General features: G+C 45.5%; 1 protein-coding gene across 2 annotated transcripts in view; it reads right to left on the reverse strand.

The window, feature by feature from the left end:
- HPS5 (HPS5 biogenesis of lysosomal organelles complex 2 subunit 2) overlaps nucleotides 1–27411 on the reverse strand; it is a 1306927-nt gene that overhangs the window by 1020090 nt on the left and 259426 nt on the right. For both annotated transcript variants that reach the window (XM_069623788.1, XM_069623787.1), the window contains exon 5: nucleotides 9948–10140. In XM_069623788.1, coding sequence (XP_069479889.1) covers nucleotides 9948–10140 — 193 coding nt within the window. The remainder of the gene's footprint in view (nucleotides 1–9947; nucleotides 10141–27411) is intronic.

A 27411-nucleotide genomic window follows, 5' to 3' on the forward strand; every position in this document is an offset into this window, starting at 1 on the left:
GCCGGCAAACTGACCCAGGGCTTCTCAATAGAACGGGCCCACAGATCACTTCAGAAGAGGCCCGCTCCGGGCTCCCGACCGCGCCCTATTATTGCAAAAGTCTTGAACTTTCGCGACAGAGAGACTATACTGAGATTCTCAAGAGAAGGAGGGGAGATCGAGAAACATGGCGCCAAAATAGTAATTTACCCAGACTATACCCCCGCAGTGCAGCGAGCACGGAACTCATTTGTACCGGTGAAAGCTAGGTTGCGCAGGCTAAACCTCAAGTACATGCTACTGTACCCGTCCCGCCTTAAGGTACTATACAAGGGGAAAGCTATCTTTCTTGAGACTCCGGCAGCGGCAAATATGTGGCTTAAGGACAACAACCTTGCTGATGATAAGGAAAGCACTGCGCATGGAGTCACAGGCCATTGAAAGCACCAAACGACCGGTAAATTAAGGTTCGCACAACTGCTGAATGAATACCGGACTGCTTGAGATCTACAACTCTACGTACGCCATGACGGGCAGGAGCGCACTGACCCATGCGAATAACAACGAAGCCGACGCACCCCCCTGCAACACGTGGAGGCCGACTGCTGACACACCACCCGCACCGGGAGGCCCGGAAAGGCCTGGATGGATCGGGTGCCCCCGAGCGCTGCAAGTTTGAGGCAACTGCTGGGGGCAGTTTTGAGTTGAAAGGTTTGTTGCCCTTATTCACTAGAATGAGGATTGCTAACATTAATAAGTCTCCAATTGACACTGAGAGGGAGGGGGGAAGGGAGGGAGTAAACGATGAGGCTCGCACCCCAACCCCAACACAGACCGACCCCTGGTTAACAGGCCCAGGGCCGGGGGCGGCAGAGGCGGGGAAAGGGGGGGACAACAGATCCGTTACTAAACCCCTATGGCTGCGACCACCATAAAAATAATGACATGGAATGTAAGGGGCCTAAGGACTTATCTCCGAAGGAACAGGATTAAAACCTACCTGCACAGAAAAGGGGTAATGATAGCATTACTACAGGAGACCCACTGCACGGCGGACTCGGTGGCCAAGCAACAAACACATTGGGGTGGACAGGGGTTTGGTACCACTTATTCTAAATACGCAAGAGGGGTCTACACCTGGATTCACCCACAGCTCCCATTCCGGGTGGACAGAACTGAGATAGACCCGGAAGGTAGGTTCGTCGTAATTTGGGGATTCATTGAACAAGAAGCAGTATACATCATGAACTCCTATCTCCCTAACAATAACATACCGTCCTACCTGAACTCACTGTACCCTAGAGTTGCACAGTACAGGAACAATCTCTTTATTTGGGGGGGGATTTTAATTGTGTACATTACCCACGGCTGGACAGATCCACACCACAGCTAGGAGGCCCATCGACCGCTACGACAGCACTATAAGCCATGTTGGGGAGGCTGGAAATGACGGATGTGTGGCGGGAAAAACATCCTGAAGCACGCGAATACTCATTCTACTCATCCCCACATAAGTTACACACAAGACTAGATTATATATTCATAGACAGGGAACACTTACCCCGGGTGGAGGGAGCACAATACTTGGGGAGGACTATCTCTGATCACTCCCCGCTTCTGATAACATGGAACCACAGAGGGCCCAGACCCCCCCATTCCCATGTGGAAAATGCCCACAGACGCCCTGAGGGACCCAGCCTTCCGAGAAGAATTACGCGATTCTATTGATGCATACCTAGAGGTTAACACCGGTAGAGTAGCTTACAATAGCACAGTGTGGGAGGCTCTAAAGGTGGTAACCAGGGGAGAAGTAATTGCAAAGGCGGGAGGTATCAAGAAGCTGCTCAGGAAAGAACTAGACCTAGTGGAACGGCAGATTGAGCGTCTTGAGGCTACCCCAGTAGACACCCAACAGAGGGAAGAGGAGCTTGTGAAACTTAGAGAGCGGAACATAACTGCGTGGAACAGGCTGGAAAAGTTCGACTATACTGCCAGAACAAATAGAGCACATGTTGGGGCCGACAGACCGGGCAGACTACTCGCCTGGCTCTGCCGTAAAGAGCACCCCAAACACCCCACCACCTCACTACAAGATGAGGATGGAAACACACACTGTACGCAGCAGGGCATAAATGACACTTTCACTCGCTTTTACACCCACCTGTATTCACATGAGGAGCCGGTCCCCCATGAACGGTTGATAGAAACACTTGAAGAGATAGGGCTCCCCAGGCTGTCCCCTGAGCAAGCCGACTCCCTAGAAGCAGAAATCACGCACGAAGACATTACCGATGCAATCAGATCCCTGGCCACAGGCAAAGCACCGGGAACAGACGGGTTACCCACAGAGTTTTTTAAAAAGTATGAGTCCTCACTGACCCCCCTATTACACGCAGTATACCAGGAGGCATACGAAGAAGGGATACTACCCAAAAGTATGATGGAGACGCTTGTGATCCCGATCCTCAAGCCCAATAAACCGGCAGACCAGTGTGACTCATATCGCCCGATTGCAATGTTAAATTATGACGTTAAAATCCTGACTACGTTCTTAGCGAAGCGGCTGGCTAGAATAATAGGAGACATAGTTCACCCAGATCAGTGCGGCTTTGTGCCGGGCCGAAATACGTTCATGAACCTACGCAGGCTGCAGCACATTATAGCGCAAACCGACAAAGACAAGGACTCATACGCGCTGCTGTCCCTAGACACAGTCAAAGCGTTTGACTAAATTTACTGGGAATGGCTTGTGGCAGTGCTTAGGGAGTTTGGCTTTGGTCCCGGGTTAATCAGGTGGATTAACATCTTGTATGCTAAACCTAAGGCAAGGGTGAAATCTGGGAAGTATGTGTCGGAGGCCTGGGATATATGCAGGGGGACTAGACAGGGTTTTCCACTATCCCCAATGCTTTACATACTGGGACTAGAACCCATAGCCGTCTACTTTAGAAAGCAATTCTTCGATGCAGGCATTAGACTGGGAGACGTGGATCACATCTTCTCGCTCTACGCGGATGACTTTCTCATATACGTCAAGGACCCACACCTTAACGTACCAACCATGTTAGAAGTGCTGGACAATTATTCCAAGGTCTCTGGGATAAGTTTTAGCAGGTCAAAGTCTTGTATGTTCCCCCTAGTGGCCCTGAAAACAGAGAGTTTAGAAGCACTCCCTGAAGTTGGGATCCAGTGGCAGAATACGTCATTCCGCTACCTTGGAGTGCACATTATGCATACCCCCGAGCTAATGCACGAACGAAACACAAAGGCAGCACTCCCAGCCCTGCGCAAATCAATGGCGTTCTGGGCGAAACTCCCCCTCTCGATGATGGGCAGGGCTTCGATAACTAAAATGATCGTTCTCCCAGGTTTCCTTTACGGGTTTCAAAATGTACACTACTATATACACAAGCCCTTCTTCCGACTGCTTGAGACCATACTGCGAGAGTTCCTATGGGGGAAAGGCAAGCATAGAATAGCGTTGCAATTGCTAACCCTACCATATAGCCAAGGCGGTATTCAACTTCCAAACCTAGAAAAATATTACATAGCAGCACAGCTTAGTTTTGTGACCAAATGGCTAGATGATGAACCCACATCTGAAACACCATTGCTACTGGCCATGCTGCCCCAATTCCATCTGAAAGAACTGGTCTGGGCACCGTCCAAACTGCTGGGAACTCCACCCTTTTTGGCTGACCTGCGAAGGAATATTTGGCACAGGGCGAAAATGCTCACTAACTCACAGAACTCCTTTACCCCAGAAGTCCCCCTGATCGCAGACCTATGCACAACACTTTCGGATTTGAAACATATCAGGCTCTGGGAGAGGGAAGGGGTCCACACCTGGGGAGATCTGTATAATGAAGGCACTTTCAGGGAGTTCACCTCGCTGCAGGAGACGGAAGGCATGCATACCCGCCAGTTTCTGTGGTACCAAAGAACTTGTGCTGTGGCCCGGCGCAAATGGGACTCATGGCCGATGGAACCAGATACAGACCCACTCCTCACCTTGATGTACAACTTGGGAGAGGGCGGTAAACCCGTTTTGCAAATATATGGCCACCTGATCGACATGCCAAATCCTCGGAGCATGGAAATGAAAAGCAAATGGGAGGAGAATATAGGCCGGGAAATGACTGAAGGGGAGTGGAACAGAGCTCTCACATTCCCCAAAACGGTGTCCAGAAAGCACAGATTTAGGCAGATTCAGTTGAACATACTACACAGAACTTACCTGACCCCGTGCCGCATAGCCACCTTCAATCCCCAGGCACAACCGACCTGCAAATGGTGCAAGGGAGAAAAAGGGGATCTGATCCACATGTTATGGGAATGCCCCAGGACAAGGGCTCTGTGGGAAAGGGTCCAACAAACTTGCGAAAAAACAGGCCTTAGTAAATATAATTGGACACCCGGCGAGTGCCTCTTAGGAACCTACCCCAGACCAGCCAAACTCAAGCATGCAACAAGGCTCATGGACATATCGTGCATACTGGCCTAAAGAACTATATCAATGGCCTGGAAGAAACCCATGGGCCCTCAGTTCAAACTATGGCACAAAGAGACTGAACGGTGGGTGCTGGCCGAGACCGTGGCATGGGAGGACTGTGTGGCCAGATCCACGGATGACTCTAGTATGTCACTCGAGGCATGGAAGGAACTCACCAGACACATGTTCCACCCCTCGGATGATAAACCCCCCCTGAATCGGAACTTAATCCAGGTCCATGTGGGACTTGTCATAAAGTCAGCAGCAGTGGAAGTACTGCAGAGGATAGAGACCTTGCGGAAGCCTTTCCCCTATTGTAGTTGCCGGATGGTTCCCCTTTGCTCCCACCCTCCCACCGAAACAGTTAACGATATATGAAACGGACAGAATATGGAGACAGTTATGGTTGTTTTGTTTTTGTATTTGTAATTTTTTGACGTTAAGTTAAACATATGTTTATAACTATTTGAGATTGGCTCCATTGTACACAACTTGTTTGATATTATTGAAAAATGCCAATGAACAAATTTGAAAATAAAATGGACTCCAACTTCAATATTCAATCTTTTTATTTCCGACACAGGAACAGCTTTGCAAGAGGTAAGAAGCTTTCCACCATGAATAGCAGGTGTCCCAATCAGTCATTTGCTCTATGCTGATGACATTATACTGATGGACCAAACCAAAATGGGCCTACAGAGGCAATTAAACACCCTTGAAACATACTTAGATGAAAATGGACTGAAGATCAACATCCAAAAATCGCAAATTTTGACCCTGGGAAGGAAATGTGTAAAAAAGGATCCCATGACAAAGGCGGCTTACTATCTGAGCGGTGAAAGAGTGAGAGAAATATCATCCCTATTATATTTGGGACCGACGATAAACTACAGCGCGGTTACAATAAGAGTGAAGATGCGGAACTTGGCTGCTCAGGCTAGTCTCCTGGTAATGAAATATTGTACGTTTTCTTTAAAGCCTATAGTGGACTTCTATCGACTCAAAGCAGCTCCCATTTTTACTTACGGAGCAGAAACCTTATTTTCATTGCCAGCCTCAATTTGGCTTAACCTCGAGGCCCTGTTTTGGAAAAAGGTTCTTCTCCTACCACAGGGCTTACCCATTCAAGTGATTAGATGGGAGTTGGGTCTAACATCCTTATATGCCATTACGGACTGGAAATCGCTGGCTTTTTACAGAAAATGTATATTGAGAGGATCAGAAGGTGGTTTCAAAGTTCTGAATGCTGCACTACATTCATCAACGGAAACAACGCTACTTACGTAGAAAGAGATTTGTGTGGCTATACTTCACAACTTGGGTTCCTCTGAAGGTGCGTCAATATTGCTCCCAGAAAAGGTGAAAGCCATGTTATACGACCTAGATTGGATAGCAACATATGATAAGATGACATCAACAAAGCTGTATGGACATTCGAATTTGGAAAGCAGAGCAAGAGGAATACTTCCAAAATACCTGCAACAAAAATTTCCCAATCAGCATTTTCGACAGCAATTTATTAGATTTTGAATGAACTTACTTTCTACAAGGGAAATAATGGAAGTAAGACGTAAGAACAAAGCACAAAGGAAGTTTGACTTCAGACTTTGTGAGGAGCAAAGAGAGACCTTACAGCACTTGACACTAATATGCCCATGTTTGAGCGAACAAAGATGCCAATGGCTTCGAGGGTTCCTAACTCAATTCAGAACACTGTGTAGAGGACTTGTGGGTCCTTTTACTAGGAGGAGAAAGGGTCTCTATAACAATAGACTTACTGGCATATTTGAGGGAAACGTTCATTCATTTGGAAAAAGTGAACTGAAGCAACTTAAAGTCTTTTCTGTCTCCATACTTTAGTCAATATGCAATTTTTCATTATTAATAGTTAAATATGCTAGTGGGTTTGGATGTGGGGGTTAGTCCCCCTGTTAAGGTTTTCACATTTTTTAAATTTTTTTTTGGCCTAGCAGATTTCTATTCTGTTTCCTTTTATTATTGGAAATCAACTGTCATTGTGAAATGTTTAACGCTAAATAGTTTAAGGTTTTGATTGGCAAAACCATGACTCATAAAAAAACAAAAACAAAAAAAAATAATCACTCAGGTACTGAGACGAGGAAGAAAAGTAAGGCGTTAGTGAAAAGGAACAGGAACTCAAAGTATCACATGCAGACTAGTTGTTTTGCCATACCTTCAAACGTACTACAGAAGTGTGCTGTGCAGGAGAGTACTTTAAGCCGCAGGTTGGGACTTGTGAACACGGAGAAGGCTGCCAGAACTGAGGAAGAGAAGGGGCGTGCGAGCCAAGAGGGTTGTGGAGACGAGAGGAGCTGTGCTGGAGCTCCTGGAGGTGAGACCGCTCGCTGAAGCAGCTCTCTTCATTCCCCAATGAAAGGGGATGCTGGCGAGTCGCTGCAGAGCCACGTAAGCAGCTGGGAGCAAGTCTGCACACCTCTCAATTAAAAGTGGATGAAGGAGCCATACCGCAATGGCGCAAAGAGTATCGGAAACACAGGAAAAGCCCAGTGACCCTGCCAAAAGCAGTTTAAGACCCAGGGGCGTTCCGACAGGCGTTCCGACAAGCGTAACACAGCTTGTTTGAAAGGTACAAAATTGCTAATGTGGGCAAATCCGAAAGTTTACAAAACCAATACCCATTAAGAAGAATGTTTAAATGCAGACAAGACAAAGCCCAAAGGCAAACCCCAACTCAACACAGACACATGAGATGTCAATGTGGGGGAGAGGTTTGAACAAGCATTGACAAAAATAGATATACAAAACACCTCACGGTATACAGTATTTTGATATAACAAAAGAAATGAGAAACATAAGTTGTCCTGGCAGGCTTGTATACCAGGCAATCTGCAAATCTACAAAAGAAGCCCTGGCAAGCGAGTATACCAGGCAACCTACAAGAGGTTTCACAGAAAGACTTATACAGAGCTTTACTGCGTAAACAAGTAATGATGGAGTCCAAAGCAGGCCTAAATGTACCGTTACTTAAAGGAAGACTTTTTTTTTATTACTTGTACATAATCACAGAAAAATGATTTTTACAAGAAGAAGAGACAAAAGAAAGGAAGTACAGTCTTGTACCCGACCCCTCTTTACTTTTAAGACAATCAGAACTTATTCGAAAGTAACAGGTACAGTAGACGGTTGGCCGCCATGTTATTTTAGATGTGGCGAGCCGAAGTAGGCCCAGGGATCGCGAACAAGTCGAGATGAAAACCTGCCAGTTGAGGCGAGTCGTTCGCTTGACCAATCCTTCAGCAAAGGTCTGATATGGTAAATCAGCCACTGTCATAGAAACAGGTTCTGCAGCACCAATTTTACAAAATGCAGCTTCAAGTATTTTAGCCGTGGCTACAGACCATCGAGTTTTTTCCCCTGATATAAGACGGAGCCACCAAGTTTCTTCTTCAATCAGGACTGAGTCCGCCCGTAGAGGTAGCAAAAATGCAGAGCGTTCTAAGCAAAGTGAAGGGCAGCTTAGAAGTAAGTGGCGTCCTGACTCAACAGATTCAGGAATTTTACACAGTCTACATGTTTTGGAAGCAGAAAGGTTTCTTATCCCTAAAATTTCTCTGGTGTGCAAAAGGTTCAGCCGGGCCCTTAAAAACATGCTCCTTAATTTTTTGTTCGGAAATTTCGTACAATAGGCTAGCAGCGTTTTTAGCCTATTATATGTGGGAGGAAGGTGATTCAGTAGTTTGCATGATGCCGCTTGTTCAATAGTATTAATCCAGTCTTGGTTCTTCAGCTTCCCATTTACTTTTTGAGGGTTCGTGATGAGATCGTCTGTTGTGCATGCTAGGTCTTGAAGTTTTGGCCACTTGCTTTTCTGACCAGCTCAGGAGAGCAGAACAGTTCGATGATGCCAACTCTTGGCCGATTATCTCAAAAATAGGAAGATTATCTTTCAGGAGGAAGACTTTTGAAAATCTACTTGAAGAATCTAGGGGAAGGGAAACATCCTCTGGATCCAAGGGCCTTTTACCTTGGAGAACATTTTCGTTGGAATTCTGACTTTTTTTGGTTTTTAAACACTTTTGCCATCAAGACAAAGACATTTCCTTGCACCCTTTGTTATTTTGTTTATAGCATGAGGGCCAGGATATTTTTGGACAGAAGGACAGATTATCATTTAAGGACATCTTCATACAGACAGATCCTTAGTTTTGCTCTCTGGGTACGGATAATTCCTCTTTAGAATAGCATTACCCCAACTTATTTTTCATTTCACAAATGTCTTTGTTTGAAAACATAAACATAAACACCTTGTGTCCGCTGCTCATTGCAGACTCCTCACACTAGAGGAGCAGGAGTGGGGAGGCTTGGTTAGTACATTGGTTAGTCTTGACAGTGCTTCAGAGGTATGTCTTCAGCGCAGATATGGTTGACACTCAGAGGTATGCTCCAACACTCTTGGTTGTGGTCCGTTGACCAGCCCCTCCTCCCCTCCGAGCGTAGAGGATAATTGCTGACACGGTTTATTTGGGTTGGTTGCACCTAGTATGTTACTAGTTACTCGGCAGGGATTAGTCTGAGTAATTGTGCTTTGGCCTGTTGTGAGATTGGCTGCTAATTGGAAGGACAGCTGGTTTCAATACATTTTGAGGAAGTAATGCTGACTGAGCTACCCCAATTATCTGGGTGAGACATGGTTAATCTAATCCTATAGATTAATGCGTTACATGGCTGGTCTTTCCAGAATGCTTTCATTTAGCGTGTGGGGTGTAGGGGCCTGAATCTATCTGCTGTGTGGCAGCGTACTCTTTGACGATCTCTCTAGCTGTGGCAGATGAGTGGGGAAGGGGGGGAGGTGGGAATGGGGGTATTTTTGGTCCTCCTGGATTTTGCCGCTGTTATCTGTGACGGCATCCCTTAATGAGGTTCTTTCGGTCCACTATGTTTTGCTGCCGGTGTCCCTTTGTGTTGGTCATTGCCAGTTGAAAAGCCATGTTTTGGGTGTTCAGGATTAATTCAAACAGACTAATCCTTTCAACATGTTTTAAGAGGAACCAGTTAGCAATAGAATTTGGTATGCAAAAATGTCATGTGAAAAACGTGGACAAAGATTCAAGAAATTAAAACTGCTGCTAGAGTCTTAAGGGAAAACGAAAAAACAATGGGACTGATTCATGGAAGTTGTGCGCCAAAAAACAGGGATTTGTGCGCCTTTCTGCCTGCAAATCCCTGTTTAACAAATGGGGATTTGCGGGCAGAATTGGCGCACAAATCCCCATTTTTCGGCGCACAACTTCCATGAATCAGCCTGAATATATTTAGCATTAACAACAAAAGCATATAAAAACCACATATGCTTTTGAATTATGTTTCTTCTCTATTCAGATAAGGATTGCAAAAGAAAGAGTGAAGTCATGCGTGCATCATTACATACATAGGCTGGAGAAATTAAAGAATTCACTGCTCAAAATGAAAACCACAAATTGTCACAATAACTTACTTTCCCTTGCTTTGCGGATGAAATCTTGATGGCCGAGACCTTTCCCACATGGTCTCCAACAAACACTCGCAGGGCGGAGGTATCCCAGGTAAGAGCGGTAACATTTCTGCCTTTGTGTTCAGAAGAAACATAAATGCGCTCTGGCTTCCCTCTGCGCTCTTGGTTCAATTCCCAGACCACAACGTAGCCCTGGCTAAAGGCAAAACACATGGTCAAATAGCAGATCATGATAGGACTTCCATCTTAACACACTTCCTGAATGCATGATCATTCGAAGGGTAAATGTAATGCTGTAAAAAATTCTACAAAAATAAATGTACATTAACATACACAAAAACAAATGACAACATCCAGGGGTAAACATCACTATCATCACAAGAAGAAAGATCAGCTCTTGAGTTGACTTCACATTGATGAATTAAACTATTTAGATGATTTCTCTCCAGGAAATGTGTATTATTCAATGAATTCTCTTGTTATATTTATGTAGTCATTTTTTGAAGCGCTGACCCAAACATGATCAATCAATTTTATTGATTTGTATCTACTACATGAAACGTTTCTAGTTTACATGTTTTGTCTAGGGTATAAATGATAGGAGTGTTTTGTCTTACACTATGGTATGGCATGTAATATTGTGATTCATTCTTTATTTGGTGGGTTTCCTTGTGCAAGGAGCCAGGAATGAGACGCAGACACAGAGATCATAGTTTTGGCTATGAACCTTTATTCAAAATAATGGGGGGTTATAAAATGCCTCAATGTCCCTATTCTAAGAGGTGTTTCCCTACCTCAAGCAAAACCAAGGGTCTGTCCTATGTCAAGATGTCCAAAGCAAAAACGTCCTGTGTCCAAAATCCTATCCTAGCCCTCACATTCTAAAAGTAACTCTAAGGTATTGTGGGTAACGTCTTTGGGCTTGAAAGTTCACCAAGGTTCAGTCTCAAAAGAAAGATGCAACTCCAACACAAACGTTCCCAATGGATACATTTCACTGTTCCAGAGGTTGGGTCCTTTTCCCTGGTTTTCTCTTCAATATACTTTGCACTTAAGGATATGAGTCTTCCTTGGACTTTCTGTTCAATACAAACAAACAACTTGTATGTAAAACAACTTGAATGCAAGCCCCAACTTTGAAGGATACCTGGTATACTCCCCTGCCAGGTTAACGTAACTTCCCACACAAGCTTGGCTTTACCTGGTCTACTCTTCTACTAAGACCTTCTCTTAAATGGTTCACTTTACACACTTGCAAATTTGATTTTGCTGGTATACTCTCCTGCCAGGGCTTTCTCATGTGATTCACTTTACACACTTGCAAACTTGACTTTGCTGCGTTCACTCTATTGTTCTTCCTTTGGAAATATCTGGTCTCTGATTCCCTTTCATTCACTCCACTTGCTTTTATCTGTGTTCGGTAATTTTGCTGAAGCTGCCCGGTGTCCCAGTATCCCTCCTGAGGACTCACTGGCTTTCTGTGGTGTTTTTCAGCTCCCTCACGGTACACTGAAAGCCACGCTTCAGAGTCCAGTTTCCACTTTACGGGCTGGCCAGCTTCGCGGAATAACTTCGACGTCTTCCACGGTTCCCGCTTGCTTGCCAAATGCTTCTCTGTGTTTGGGCGACGCGAATGCTGCTCTCTGATTCTTGTGACAGTTAGGAAGTCTCTCCTTCTCTCCCGCTCACAGTTTCCACACGGCAGACTGAGATCTGCAGTCCTCCTTCTTTGGCCTTCTCCCTGAGCAGCGCCTCTCTCCGTCATGCTTGTTCTGGTTTTTAAAAGTCCCGGCACCCATCATACGCTCGCAACCATTAGAGAGCGTTCAGTGTTTCTCGTTCTGACTGATCCTCTTTGTTCCAGTCAGCCTCCTCATCCCAGTACTTTCACATATATGGGTACAACAGACAGTTCTTGGTATTTTCGGTATAGAATATTGGAAGGTGTCAACAGTAGGTGTTGAGAAACCTGAGCGTATCCACACACCTACTCCCCTAGTATCCTCTGCTCAGGTGGCCAGGAAAAGGCCATCGCTTTTTGATCCTGACCCTGTGGGTGGAGATGCGAGGCAGGATCAACTAGGAAGAGGGTCCTTTGGGATTGGGGAAGAGGATATCCACAGGCAAGACATGGTATCTCCCCTTTTCTGATGAAAATCAACCTCCCCTGCCTTTAAAGGCTATTGTAAACCATTTTTCTCATTTTCCCTCATGTTAGCCGTGATAGTACTGGGACAAGGAAGAGGCGACTAAGAGTAGTGAACACTAACGGCTTATTTCATCACTCTGGTACTGGGACGAGTGAGAGGACTGAGGAGTAATGTGAGGGTCAGGCATGTCCCAATAACTATGGTCAGGCAAGTGAAACAGAGTGCTCACACCTGCATCCTTTTAAATGGCTGCAGGTGTATACAAAGGGTGAGAAATAGCAAAGGAGAGAGGCAGCTGGACCGGAGAGCACAGCCATCCGAGGTGGAGCAGGCAAAACATGGGCAGGTGAAAAGGATGCAGAGAGAAGGAAAGCCAGGAAGATGCCAGGACGTTGCAGGGCCTTCTTTGATATGATATGATCGGTTATTTATAACGCGCTTAATACCTAGAGGTTTCTAATCGCGGACCCGGGGATCAAACCTGTGTTGCTCCCTGTCGTCTTGCTTCCAAGGCAAGCACGTTGCTGCTGAGCTATCCTCCGGAGACAATTGCAATGAATAGAAATTGTTCATGATCTAAACAGACAATTTGTAATTAATTAGCCTTTATAAAGCGCCTCTGTGCAGACAAGGGCAACATGTGGGCTATAATACGGCACATTTTGTATTCATTATGTAAATACGACTATCATCTAGTTGATTGTTAACTCATCATGTAAAAACTTATATTTTATGTAATTCAATTACAATAACCATTTCAACCATATGAAAACTGAATATATTTTTATGAAAGAAAAATCACTTGCAAAATAATTGTTTTATAAAAAAATTCTCCTTTCTTTATCTCTGTCACACCAAAATACACAAGGTTTAACTTCAGTTCTCTTTCTAGTAAATAGTTCATTGAGACTGCAGATGAATTATCCCAAAGGCGGCATTATTATTAATACTACGGTACTTACTGAGTGGAGACCTAGCTTGGGGAAGCAATGGTGCACTTTACAAGTCAGTTGTAATTGTATGAAATCTGCAAGGAAGTAAAGCTGGAGACCGTGCAGAGCAGCATTCCAAAGCAAATTCGCAGTAACTCGTTTTTAAAACGTGTGATATGGAACACCACATTCTTCACAGTAACATCTTATTCAAACCACTTTCCTATAATCTGAAAGGAAACACTCCTCCAAAATGATCGTAAATGACAATGACCAACTTTAAAATCAAAGCCCAGAAACAACTATGCCAGAGTAGGACCTCTCAGCCTGCACAGCAGGGCGTGGCATCTGCACAATGGGAAATCCTAGCTGTAGTCTCATCAATTTTGTTCATGGTAAACCAATTCCACGCAATGAGCGCCACCTGCCTCTTCTGGAAGTGAATGAGAAGGAAGAACATGTACTGAAAACAATGAGATGGGAGCAAAACAATAATTTCCAAGATAAGGTCACTATTCCCTCAGAAACCAAAAGGTTTGAATGTAGCCCTCTAGCTCCCACCAAGCCTCTCTAAGCAGAACTCCCAATAAGGGAAGAAGAGAAGGAGGGGGTAGAATTCAAAATACACTTTCATCAATTTACTGACCCAAAGCCAGTCCTGACGAATGTTGCTTATCGAATTCAACAAATAAACGGGTTCAGGCTAGAGCTCCCCGTAAACTGTAAACACTCTCAGCCACCCACCAATGAAATGAAAGGGGACAGGTAACGGCAGAGTAGAACTGCTATTTGAACCATCTACCCCTAAACGCGAGAAGAGGATCTAGGACTGGAAAACATCTATATCTGGTACTGGCTCAGTGGAAAGAGCTGAGCCCATTTATGTCTCACAAACGGTATCATAGTGCACAGACTTCAGGATATTAGCCTACAGGAGCCAGCCCATTCAGAAAAATAAACATAGAAACCAAAATGGGCATATGGACATGCTTTAGAAAGGACTGCCGAGGCAGAACTCTCCACAGTACATCAACAATCAAGAAAGAAAGAAAGAAAGAAGAAAAGAAACAAAAGTAATGAGGAATCAACAAAACACAGAAGAGTCATCACTGTGGTTCAGCACTTTAGGTTTATGTATAAGAGATTGGGTTTAAGTAACACATACAGGGTTCAGGGGAATTACGCTAGAAATACTAAAGGATGCACGTATTAAAGATGTCAGGATGGCTAGAAATGGTCTAACTAAGAGAATGTTGCTCTTCCCTAGAACCCCCCCCATCTACCACATAATATCTGGGTTATAGCACAAATGAAGTTTCTTGGCTCAAAAGTACAGTCACAGTTATTATGATCAGATCCCTTCTTGTGTTTGCCTACCAGCAAGTACTTCTCCCCCACTTGCTTTAGGGTACATTTATGCCTTGGATACACACTCAACCTCTAGCTGTGGGTCACCCTCCTGGGTAAATGAGGATATCTTTTACACACTTCTACTGGCAAGGATTTCTTCCCAATTGCTTAGGGTTTTTCTCAGGCTCTGTTATTTTAACTCGCCAATATTGAGTCGTCCTCCCTTGACAAGGTTTCCTTGGTCTCGTACCATTCTAGCATCTGAGAATTAGCACACATACGAAGGTTGCTACTTCTGGCTCTTGCCAGCGACTTAGATATAGTCTTCAGTAGACTTTTGACTTTCTCATCCTCCAGATGTCTAGCCTCCTCTGAGGTTTGAAATAAAGCCTAGGTGTTTACCTTTCTCTCCTTTCTTCTGTCTCACCTCTGCAAACGCTTGGGCCTCCATCTCAAACCCCTTCCTTTGGTCTCTCTCAGCGTAAGGCTCGCTTGCTTCTCTACATGACATCAAATTTCTCCCTCGTTTGGACTTTTTTTACGGAGATTGACTCTGGCCCTGTGTCTGGGTCACACTTTCTGCGTCTTATTCTTTCCTCTGCTCTCCAGTTGGCAGCCCAGTAGTACGACTGTGAGGGTTGAGACCCAAGCTCTTTTATAGGGCATTTAATAATTTGAATCATTCAGCGCTAGCCCCGATTGGTGATAGTTCTTTCTTTCTTGTCCTTCAATCTAGGATTAGTGTGTCCCCTTATTTAATATATTTCTGCCTGGTGTTTCCTTTTGTCTTGTGTGGGCTTTCAGATCTGCTTTTTTAATATCCTCTGTAAGGGTGCAGAAGGAGGAGACTGACACACAGGTGGCATGCTTGTTGGCATTAACTTTTATTCAGCAAAATAAAGAGGAAACCTATCTCTCCCTAACTCTAGGAGGGGTTTCCCTGCCTCAATTAAGGAACTAAGGATTCTATCAGAATGGCCAAGCAAATATTATTATTATTATTTTTTTTAAAGTCCACCGTCGTTTGTCAAAATGCCTACTTCTATCCCTCACACTTGTAACTAATACTAAAGAGGAAAAGGATCTTCTTGGTCCAGAGGAATGACACCCTTCCTCTGGATAAGGTTCTATAGTTCCAATTGCAGGTCAGAACTTCGCTTGTGAGAATGACGCCCGGCTCCAGGTCTCAGTTCCTTTCCAAGATACAAAACAAAGTTCCAGCTTCTGGTGTTGTAAAGTTTTCAGTTCAAATCAAAAAGGTAAAGTTCCAACTCAAACAACATTCCTTATTGCCCATGGTTAACTTAACAACTAGGTCCCTGGAGAATGTCTCCCTTCTCCATGTATCTTGCTCTAGATGCTTTCACTGTGCCCAGGGAATGACTCCCTTCCCTGGGCCTTCCTTGGCTTTGCTTCCCGGTACAGACTATCAGGGGGTACGGCTTCCTTCCCCTGACATTTCTGTGCTTCGTGGTAGACAGCACCAGGGGGTATAGCTTCCTTCCCCTGGTCTCCCCCTGGTCTCTTTCAGGTCCTTTGCCACAGTTCACAAAGGCTGGGGAATTGAACTTCCTTCCCCATGCCCTTCGCTGGCTCTTTATCAAAGTTCATCGAGGCTGGGCGATTGACTCCCTTCGCCAGGCCCTCCTTAAGATTTCTGATGCAGTTTGCAACGCCAGGGGGAATGACTGCCTTCCCCTGACTTTGGTGTTCCAAGAAAATGTCTTCCTTCTCTTGGTACTGTATTCTCACAGTTTTACTCCATCAGGGGGTATGCTTCTCTTCCCCTGGTCTTCCTTTCACCTTGTTTTACCTGACTGTAATTGTGGGTCCCAGACCCCTAGATTCTGTCGATTTCCTTTGGCAGACCTGGTTCACTTTCCCGCTAGGTGTTGTGGCAAAGAGATTTGGGATGTTCTTCTCAACTTGGTGCGGGTCCCCGTACTTCTCTCACTAGTTGCTCTGCTTGGCCTGAGTCATTCCTCTGCCAGGTACTGTGCTGAAGAAGAGGATTTGTGATGCTCTTCTCAACTGGGTGAGGGTCCCAGACCCGACTTTCGTACCCCTCAAAGTCTTCCAAAGCTCCACCAAGCGTTCCGGCAACCCTGGCACCTGTGAGGGGTTTTCCTAGGCTCTCCGGGTGGTGTGCGGCTTAGTCATGCTTCTGGTCGGGTCTCTGCGGTCTTTGTTCTCCTTCCCATGTGTTTCGGCAGCTCTGCAGCACTCTGCTTATCGCTGGCAGCAGATCTGCCTTTGACCGCGACGTCTAGCGGTCTTCGTTGGCTTGCGTAGCTTTCAGGGCCATCCGTCCTCAGCTAATGGTAAGTGAGCTTCCCAGCAGGTCGATAAGCACCCCGAACGCCGTCTTCAAACTCTTCTGCTGTCCAGCTGATGATCCCAGCTTCTCCAGGGATCACTTCTCTCTGGGTTCCTCCAGGGAGGGTTGAACACTTGTAAGTCCGTCCTCACTGTTTATGCTCGTACAGTGTCCACATTGACAGGAACACTTAATGTGGTTCCGCAAGGTGTTCCTCATGGTGCCACAATTCTTCTTCGTCCCAGTACTGACATAGTCAATCTCTACTGTGTTAGTTGGGTTCTTCCTCGTCCCAGTCTTCCAGTGTACTACTCTTACTCGTCTCAGTGTCTCTCACGAGGGTTGGGTTATCTACCCTACACAAATACATGGAAGTGTGGGGAGCTAATGTGCCCTGTATAGGGTAGGAGGATAGGGGAGGTTGTGGTGTAGTGTGGACATACCACGTTCTCCCCGGATAGTCATCCCTAGTCCCATCAGGGCGATCCCTCCCCATGAGATCCACCCGCTGAGTACCAGCCCCAGGAGGAAGGACTATCGGGTAGCGGCCTCATCTCCCTGGCATCATGGGAAGTGGCTCCCTGTAGGGGAGAAGGGGCGACATCCAGGGATTCGTCACACCTCCTGTTGGTCAATGGTGTCTAGGAGACATTCTATGGCAGCGGCCAAGTGCAAGAAGTGGTCAAATAAGTAAGGGGCCCAGCAGCAGGAGGTGGAGTGTTGCTGCTGTCTTCCTTAAGCATTGTAAGGAGATTGTGTACATTATGCCAGTATAATGTCTACTTGTGCTTGAGCGTCTGCCCGCTAGGATCAAGTGTCCTCTTAGTTCTGAGAGCACCCACAGGGTCCCTGGAAAGGGGATGGGATGAATGCGCTGTGAACCATTGTGTGGGACAGTACATTATCATAGATGTAGTGGCACCCTCACTCACCAATCTCTTGGGGTTCTATTCTCCTCACTGGGGTGGCAAGAGTTTTCTGGAGGATGGCAAGGGCTTTACATCAGGGTTTCTCACACTGACTAGCCTCAGGAAGCTGACCAAACACTAGAACACGACGAGGAAGGGTTGCTTGAAGTGTTAAAGCCCCATGAACAACATGAACCACAAAGTTTGTTTGCAGAAGGGGATTGCTCATGAGATTTGTGTGTCCATCTCTAGAAGGCCTAAGGAGACGGTCCTTCTCACAGTTGGAGGGTGGATCCCCTGGGAAGCATAGAATGTATTTGAAAGGTGGGTTACTGTACAGTGAAGCCATAGAGTCCGCAGGAGGAAACCATAGGAAGTTGGTGGTCCCTCAATATGGAAGGACCTTGCTCCTGCAGCTGGAGCAGAAAGTCTCCTTTGCAGATCATCTCAGTGTCAGGAAGACTAAGGAGAGGTTAAGCATGCATTGGACCATATAGAAAGTCACTGCAGGAGTTGCACAACTTTTTAAAAAAAACATTTTTTTACATTTATTTATTAGTTTTTATATGTATCAACAAGGCCACACAGAGCAACAGGCTCTAATACAAACACAACATTTCAAACAACTTCTACTTCTATTAACTACTATCCCTCCCCAACACCCCGCAACCTGCCCGTTGTTCCATCAGTCTATCACAATTGTTACATCTACTTCCTCCAGTTGCTGCACACTTTCTTTCTCTCTTACATTTGCAAACAATGTGACCATCAACACTATCCACCGCTGTATGTCCATCCCCAGATGCACAACTTATCAGTTGTCTGGCAAAAGTGGAACAAAGATTCAGGCTACATTTGTACCACTTCCTATATTGGGTATACCATTTGAGAGAGTATTGTGACAAATCAAGGTAATTTGTCCCTTCTCCCCAAGGGTGAGCCCTGCTGTGAAGCTAGTTTGATGAGCCTGCTGCACAACACCCTCCCTACGGGTTGAGGCAAGAGGGACCTCCTGCTCCTGTGAGGAACTCTTAAAGGATACCCCAAAGTGACCTACTTGTGACTATCAGACCTACAAAACAATATACAATACTGAGACTTGTATGAAGAGAGAACTAACATATGTTATTGTCAACAAGAAAGAGAGCATAACACTTCAAACAGAAATCCCCATTTAATTGGGACGAGGAGACTGGACCCGAGAGAGACACTGCAACAAGTGGAAGGAAAGGGATGCGAACGTCAGCCAGGAAAGGCCCAGGTCGATGTAACAGCTGAGAGGGGTGGAGACTCTGCAACCCGTGGAGCCCACAAGATTGGAAACTGCTCGGGAGCTGAAAGAAGAGCGCTGGAGAAGGAGAGAGCAAGAAGCTGATGGTGGTGGCGTGACCACAGTGACTTCATGGTGGAGCAGCGGTCCACAGAACAATGCCGAAACCACTGGGCAGGCCAAACCGTATACCATCCGGATACCAGCAGGATGACCAAGCCATTCCGAAAGGGGAGCATGGAATGCAGAACACCGGAGTGAATGGACTAGCCAAGAAACCAAAGAGCACAACAAACCCAGAGCAAACAAAGGCCACAGAAACGTTGTCCCAGAGAATCCAAGGTAACAGGGAGAACGGGAGGCCTCTGGGGAATCATTATGGACCTGCTCTGACTCATCCCAGTCGAATCGACAAGAGCATAACATGGAAATTAAGGAAGTGGAATGATGATAACGAGAGAAACCCGAATGCAGTAAATATTGAGAGAAACTAAAACTAAGAGACAAATGCCTGAGGAGAAAGGCAGAGTACTAGAGATGTCAAAAGACAGAGAATATACACGAAGGGGAATTATATAAACAGAAAGAATATTATGAATTTAGAAGAGACGAGAACCCTAAGGAGAATAGTAGAGTCTGGATATCTCTACCCTGCAAAGAGGGGAGAGTAGCCTTTTATTGGAAAAGGAAAGAGGAGAACCTAAATTAAAGAGAATGCAATGAGTTGAAATGTAAAGAAACCCCTAGAGTTTGTAAAAGACAAGACGGACTATCTAGGAAAGAAGTAAATTCTAATCACCTGGAAGGCAAATCCCAAACAGGGAACCAAGGTTACGCAAAAAATCCATTAATATCGTTCAAGTATTCGTCAGAGGTCAAATAAACCAATATTTTAGAAAGAACTAAAGTCTAATAAAATCTTGAAAGAGTTACTTGAACTGGTTAAGAAAGTCATGAAATACTATTTAAAAATCACCTATTCAGTGGAACCAAGAAGAAGAGATTTTCAAGAAGCGAACCCTAGAAGAAGGGAGTCATTCACCTGTCTTTAGTTGTGAGAATAGTGGTAGGGTCAGTTAGGGTTCGTTTTTGGACTGTGGACTCATTCTTTGGGACATTCACAGATGACTGACAAGCACCTTAGTTAGATAGGTAGGGAATACCTCATAGTAATGGCTAACGTTAGGCCTTATTCTTTTTCTTTAATAAACACGTTTTGAAATGTCCTCAGAGTGTCTGCATCCTTCTTCTGACTGCCACAGTATGGACAGACGTGGTTGGTCCCCTTAATCTTCCTGCATCCTCTGACAGCAGGTTTATTCTGGTGGTTGCTGATCATGCCACCAGATATCCTGAAGCCATTCCACTAAAAACAGTGACTGCCAAGTCAGTTGCTAAAGCATTGTTAGGCATTCTACTAGGGTTGGCTTCCCTAAAGACGTTATGGCAGACAGAGGCACTAACTTAATGTCTAATTACATGCAGGTCATGCAGAAGAATGTGGGGTGTCATATTTTCATCCACATACCATCCACAAACAAACACAAATGGTCTTGTTGGGAGAATTAAAAGAACTCTGAAAAGCATAATTAGAGCTCTTGAAGGAAGTGGGCCCTTCTTCTTGTATGCTTACTATTTGTCTACAGAGAGGTACCTCAAGAAGGGGTTGGCTTTAGCCCCTTTTAGCTTTATGGTCCCCTGTCAGGAGACCCTTAGCTAAAGTCAAGGAAGGATGGGAGTCCCCCATTCCTCCTGTTACTACAAATGTGGCCGACTAGGTGCTTGGCTTAAGAAAGAGGATTCTTCTGATGGCTCAGGCCAATGACAAGATGTCGGCTGGACAACCATTGGTATGACCAAAAAGCTTCACTTGTTCATTTTTCCCCAGTCCAAGAAATCCTGATCAGAATCCTAGAAGGCCTAGAGCTTTATAAAACAAATGGTCTGGTCATTACCGGAGAGTGGAAAGACTAGGTGAGGCAAACTATTTAGTGGTCCTTGGAAAACCTAATACATTTCCCTAGGGTTGAAATGGCAGCTCTGCATCTGGCTTCAGATAAAGAGGAAGAGGAATCTTAACCTCTCCCTGATCTGTTCCAAGACAGTCATTCAGATGGCTCCATTTAGGGAGTCAAATGATCCCCTCAACTGGCACTGCACCAACAAGGTGAGGTGAAAACTTTCCTTATGTAATTTAACCCCTTGTTTTCTCTTATTCCAGGCTTGACACAGGTTGTCAGATCAGATTGGATGTCACATCAAGGCCAAAGTCAACAAGATGTTGGATCTAGGGGTGATAGAGCCCTTTAACAGTCCATGGTCCAGTCCAGTGGTCTTGGTAGCAAAGGCAAGCACCACAGATTTGATGTTCTGCATGAACTATGGAGCTCTTTATGCGGTCACCACGACAGATGATCATCCTCTTCCATGAACTGATGAGTTGGTGGACAAACTAGATACTGAAAAGTACCTTAGTACCTTTAACCTTACTGTAGGGTATTGGCAAATATCCCAGACAGAGGATGCCAAGGAGAAGACAGCATTCTAAACACCAGAGGGTCTTAAGCAGTTCAGGGTAATGCCCTATGGCTTACAGAATGCTCCTGCCACTTTTCAAAGGTTGCTTAACCATGTCCTGAATGGGTTAGATGAATTACGCATGGCATATGTGGATTATATTGCAGTCTTAAGCCCTACTTAGGAGGAATATTGTAAACACCTGGGAAGTATGTTGCAGGCTCTGCAGCAAGCCCACTTGACCATACAGGCTACTAAATGTCAGATTTGTGAATGTTCAGTGACCTACCTTAGGCATGAGGTTGGCAGGGCAAAATTCAGTCTCTACCCAAGAAAGTGATAGGCTGCACTAGACTGGGCAACTCCCTGTCCAGGATGTATAACCGACTACAACAGTAAACCCTTCAAGAGGTGGATTAGATCCCTGTGTACGTACTCGGGAGGGGAGGGGGCGGGGATGTTTGGAAAGATTTTCCTTTTGCACAATTCCCTCCTGATATTCAGATGAGACCCCCATCCTTTTTGTTTGCTTTTGAACCCTGCCTAAGGGGAAACCGACTAGTCCCTAAGACTGCCTGTAGTGAGAGACTATAGGCCTCATTATAGCTGTTGCCGGAGTAATTTTATTTCCGGCACCCGGGAATGGGCAATTACTGGGGCAGTTCAGCCCCAGCGGACCTGGAAATTGGCCATTCCATGGCGCCGGAAAATACGAGTCCCCATTCCGATTTGAGTCCTATTGGACTCAATGGGAATGGGGAGGTCGGATGCGCCGGCACCATTCGTGGATGGTTCCGGCGCATCCGACATGGTCTGCTCGCAGGTACTGGTTTGCCCGCCAGGTTAGACCTGGTGGGCGAAAAGGCACCCGTGAGCAGGACTTGTACTTTTCCGGTCCGGTAATAACGGTGCCGGTAGCTTACCGGACCAGCAAACTTGTAATGAGGCCCTATGTCTCTCTTTATGAATTCTTGTATTTTTACAATTCCACACATCACCTTACGGTGAAATGCAGTTAGGATACTTTGTATCCTTATAACTTTTTATATAATGGTGTTTTGGTTACTTTGACAATGTCCCTAAGGCAAGTTGGTGGCAAATGCATCATTTTTACTGTTTTTTATGATATTTTACTTGTGCACATTTGCAATTACCGCAAATGGCTACTAAAGGTGCCCAGCACCCTAACATATCGATTTTTCGCTTGTTCTTTGGCCTTCCCAGGTCAGGAAATGCCTTATGTGGAAATTCTTTCCCCGTGAAAGCTGTGGCTTTCGTGGGCTAAAGGGCTTTGTGTGCATGTGTGAATCGGAGGAGGGGGCTGGGACTGTATAGTCTCAATCCACAAACTCTGGCTCCTGAGATTCTGTTACTGGGCAGATGTGGTGAACATTGGTTGCCCAATATTGTACAACCCCTTGATGTTTGAAGAGTGCAAATCCTTAGCATTGGTGGGCTTGTGCCCAGCCAGACTCTTGAATTAAAGAGGGACTCCTGCAAGTGTTCTGTAGATCACCGTTGGAGCAAAGACTTCTACGAAGACAAGCAGCCCGCTGACAACCCCTACAGCGGACCAATATGGACTCCAGTAAATGGTCCGATGAAGCCCAGCTCTTCAGACTGATCTCAAGAAGACCCTTATTGGTGTGTCAACCCCTTGAATGGTGTAATGTAATGTATAATTTGTATAGCGCCTTTTCTCATTAGTACGGTCCAAAAGCACCATAGGTGAATGCCCTCGGGGGACCGAAGGCCAAGGTATGGGACATTTGTCAGTGCAGTTTAGAACGCGTGTGTGCATACTGGCCAATACGAAGGTAGGTAGGGGTGGCCAAGTCCCTGTTAGCTAACCATGTCGAGCTGGCATGTGAATGAAGCTGTGAGGTAGTCTGGAAAGTATGCGAGTGCAGGATACTATGTGTCAAGCTAGACTGAATTTTTGTCATGGGGGACAGTTGCATTCTTATGGCAGAGGTGTTGTGCAATGTGTGTTACAGTAGTTTATGATAGCAGATGGTTGCAGGTGGGTGGGCTTGCCTTCGGCTATCTTCCAAAAGCATTGAGTGTGATATATACTCGTGTGTCCTTGCTGGCTTCTTGGGTTCGTAGATGTGGCTTGGATTCGGTCCTGTGGTCTGTAGTCCGCTGGGGTTTATTCTCTCCGCTGATTAGTAAATTCAAGACGGGGTTCATTCTTGCCCAGGTCTACCCGAGAGGAGGTTAAATAATCTGTGGCATGGGTTATTCATGATGCAGGGGGGAAAGTGTATGGGAAGACAGGTCGTTAGGACCTCCTCCCCAACATTCCCCACCTCTGTGAGGCTCATGGCTAGTCAGCAGCCCCCCATGCACCTGGCCCAGAAGGCAGGATGGCTGCTGATTGACACATACGGCCACACGATCAGTACTGTAACACACCATAGACACCATTTAGAGAAAGCCAAGACTCCATTTTAGAGGTACAGGCCAACCCCCAAGCGAAATAGTCTGCATGCAGAAGCTGCAGCTGCGCCTCCGCTTACCGCGTACAAGGAGCCCTGCACGTCCCCCCTCACCTCCACCCCATGGCAGATCCGCTGAAGGCTCATCCTCACAAGCAACCAGACACGAACAAGTATCAGAACAAATACTGTATCATTTACCTTCCGCAGTGCATCACTGTCCTAGAAGTGACCTGACTGGCAGCTCGAGTCTGGAAAATAACAAGAACCATCCCAATCAAACAAGCCCTGACCCTGCATCTAACCCTCAACATTTAAAATATATGGTGTCAATAACCTTCCTCCATAAACCCCTGCCACTGCAAAATAGCATGCGCTCTTAAGGTCTAATGAAGGGTTTGTTAGATTCTGCCTTATATCAACTAATAAATGCTGCTAATGTCCAAAGGATAAGATGAAAAAGCGTTACAGAAAATGCTTGTGTGTAATGTAGTGAAACACAGTCTAAAGTGTAACAGCCGTCAAGGGCATTGAGCAGGTTTATGCTATGACCAAGAATGTAAACAAACATATTGCTTCACTGATCCTGCGTATACAATCCAATCTGACGCTACCTCGCGGTTATTTGTTTATATGTTCTACGAATTACCCGTATGTGTTCAGCTAACGTTATATAGTACATGTGCCATTGCCAAACCCCCATTGTTACGTATGAAGCAGTAAACAAATGTTGTAAATGATAGAAACATGTAATCACCCTAATGCTATTAACTGTCGCAACTGTCTCCCCATGTGCTATAGTGTTTAGTCCAGGAACAGAGAATCGCTTAGAGCTACAAGGCCATCTCCCACTCCTCCCGCCAAGGCCCGCCATGGATTGCTGGTGTTCGAGCAGCACATCCTCACCTCCCCACATTCCTGCTGGACCCGCTTCAAGTATTTACCGCCCCCATGTCAGAGGCCGCCATAGATTGGCCCAATTAATTATGCACAACCTGGTCCTAGATCCGTCTTGAGGGGCCAGAAACGTACCCCTATTGACTCAATAGTACTCCAGTTCACCCCAAGTTAATGGGCCATAAAGGCACTTATCCACCCCTGTACCAACATATCGTAAAGTGATCCCTCACCACTTCTAACAGAATAAAGTGACAAGACAGCTCACCCCGTGCCCTCTGACATGATACCTGGATTCATGACACTCGGTCGAGAAGTCAAAAGCAACTGTACACTGATATATTGGTGAAGTTTCACATTGCATGTTGTTTCCCTTGTCTCTCATGTGATCATAGATTAACCTGTTGTAGGATTGGCAGGACAACTGGAGTCATATAACGTGATGAGTGTTTTTGTGTGTGTCTCCACGAGGGCAAAGTGTTAGAGCAGCCACCAATCATCGACACAGACCATGTCCGGCCTGGCAGCTCCACCCCGACGAGCCCAGCTGACCCGTCCACCCCACATTGGCACCACGCAGATGTCCACCAATCTTGGAGCAGCTCATCAATGCACCACCTATAGCTTAGTCAACGCCACCCAATCCCCGAGACCTTTGTGCCCACTATAGCTACAGGATTTATGACATAGTTTTGTACTAAATATGACTGCCTTTGCTATTATGTTTATGTTTATAATTTGATAATGCGCTCCAAACACAGGTGTAGCCGGGCGCAGCAGGTACAAGATTACTTAAGCTTAGGTTACATACAGTGGATACAAATAGCTGATGCAATACATGTCATGTTACCATATTTACAGTACATCTATACAAAAAGTACAAGGTAAGGGTATCTCACAGCCCACAGAAGGCAGCGAGATAGTCTGTAGTCCAGATTTCAGAAGTGTCAAGGCAGTAATGTGTAGTGATCCAGGGCCTAGTGCAAGGGTTCAGATTGTTAGTTGTCGTTGGCCAAAGCCAACTTTTCACCTTGCAGTAGGGTAGATTAGCTCTCAATGCAATGGGAAATGCATTCCAGGCTTGGGCAGCTCTAACAGGGAAGCTAGCTCCACCCGCTTTTGTTCGCCTAAATTTAGGAGTTTCTAGAAGGAAATGGTTAGCGGCTCTGGTATGGTGACTGGAGGATTTTCTGGTTAGTCTGGCCGAGATGTGGTCTTTCCTGACATTAGAAATGTGCGCTCTGCGAGTTACGTCCAAGGCTGCTCTAAGAGCATTATTTTGCAATATTTGCATTTTGTTTATGACGGTTTTATTGGGGCCCGCATAAAGGGCGTTACAGTAGTCCAGCTTCGACATTACTAATGCGTTAGCTAGTGTGATGCTGTTGGTTTTGGAGAGGTAGGGTCTACAGGTCCTGATTAATTTGCAGGTGTACGCTGTGGAGGAAGCCAGGGTGTTAACTTGTTTTTTGAGGGATAAAGTGGAATCAAGGTAGACACCTAGTGTTTTTACCTCAGTTGCCACCTTAATTATATTGCCATCTACGTTGAAAGCAAGATAGTTGTGGCTAGGTTTAAGGTTAGAGTCGGAACCCAAGATCAGTATCTCCGTTTTGTCGTCATTTAGGCAGAGGCCGTGTGAGGCCATCCATGCCTGAATGAGGAGGTAACTCTTGTTTACTAAAGCTGTGTCTTCGACAAAGTTGCCAGATAGTGGTATGAGGATCTGTGTGTCGTCCACGTAATTAGTATAAGTTACCCCCAATCTGTCAAGTTTGTCGAGGAGTGGTTTAGTGAAGATATTGTACATTGTGGGGGAGACACATGAACCTTGTGGGACGCCACAGATGATGTGTATTGGGTCAGCTGAAGCTAAAGGGGAGAACACTCTCATCGTACGGTTGGCTAGGAAGGATTGTACCCAGGCTATAGCTTCACTTGAGAAATGGGCGGCAGACGCTAGATGGTTGCATAACACAGCATGATCCACCAGGTCAAAAGCCACCGATAGGTCAAGGAGGAGGAGCTTAGCTGTTTTACCTTGCTCCTTCAACGCGTCGATTTGTGTCTTGAAGTCAATTAAGGCCGTTTCAGTACCATGTAGTGGTCTAAATCCATATTGTTGCGATCCTAGTAGTTGGTTTGACTCCAGATAGTTTTGAATCTGGAGGTAGGCTACTCTGTCAATTTTAAGGAGAAATGGGGCCGTGGTAATAGGCCTATAATTAGTGGTGATGGCTGGGTCAAGGGTCTGTTTTTTGAGGAGAGGCAGTACCCAGGATTCTTTGAGGTTAGTGGGTACAATACTAGAGCTAAAGAAGGCATTGATTAGTTTAGAGATTAAGGGTGCTAAATCTCTGGCTGCATCCTTGATAATTTGCGCAGGGCAGCTGTCACCTTGGCAGTTCGAAGGTTTCAGGGATAATATAACCTTTTCAGTTTCCAGTATGGAAATGCTGGTAAACCTGAATGGTTTGCAATTGCTTTGTGTAGTTGTACTAGGTGTATCTGTCAAGAGGGTGGTATGTGTTCCAGTAGAGCTCAGGGAAGCTTTTTTTCTCAGCAATTTTGGCTTGTAGGGTTGTGATTGTATTTGCTAAGGCATTTTGGATGCTAGTGCACCATAGTTTGTCCTTAGGGACATTGTCTGTGGGAGCAATTGGGTTTTCCATTTCCCGGAGAATG

Source organism: Ambystoma mexicanum, chromosome 11, assembly GCF_040938575.1.
Source record: "Ambystoma mexicanum isolate Mex_15411 chromosome 11, UKY_AmexF1_1, whole genome shotgun sequence".
Taxonomy (NCBI): Eukaryota; Metazoa; Chordata; class Amphibia; order Caudata; family Ambystomatidae; genus Ambystoma; species Ambystoma mexicanum.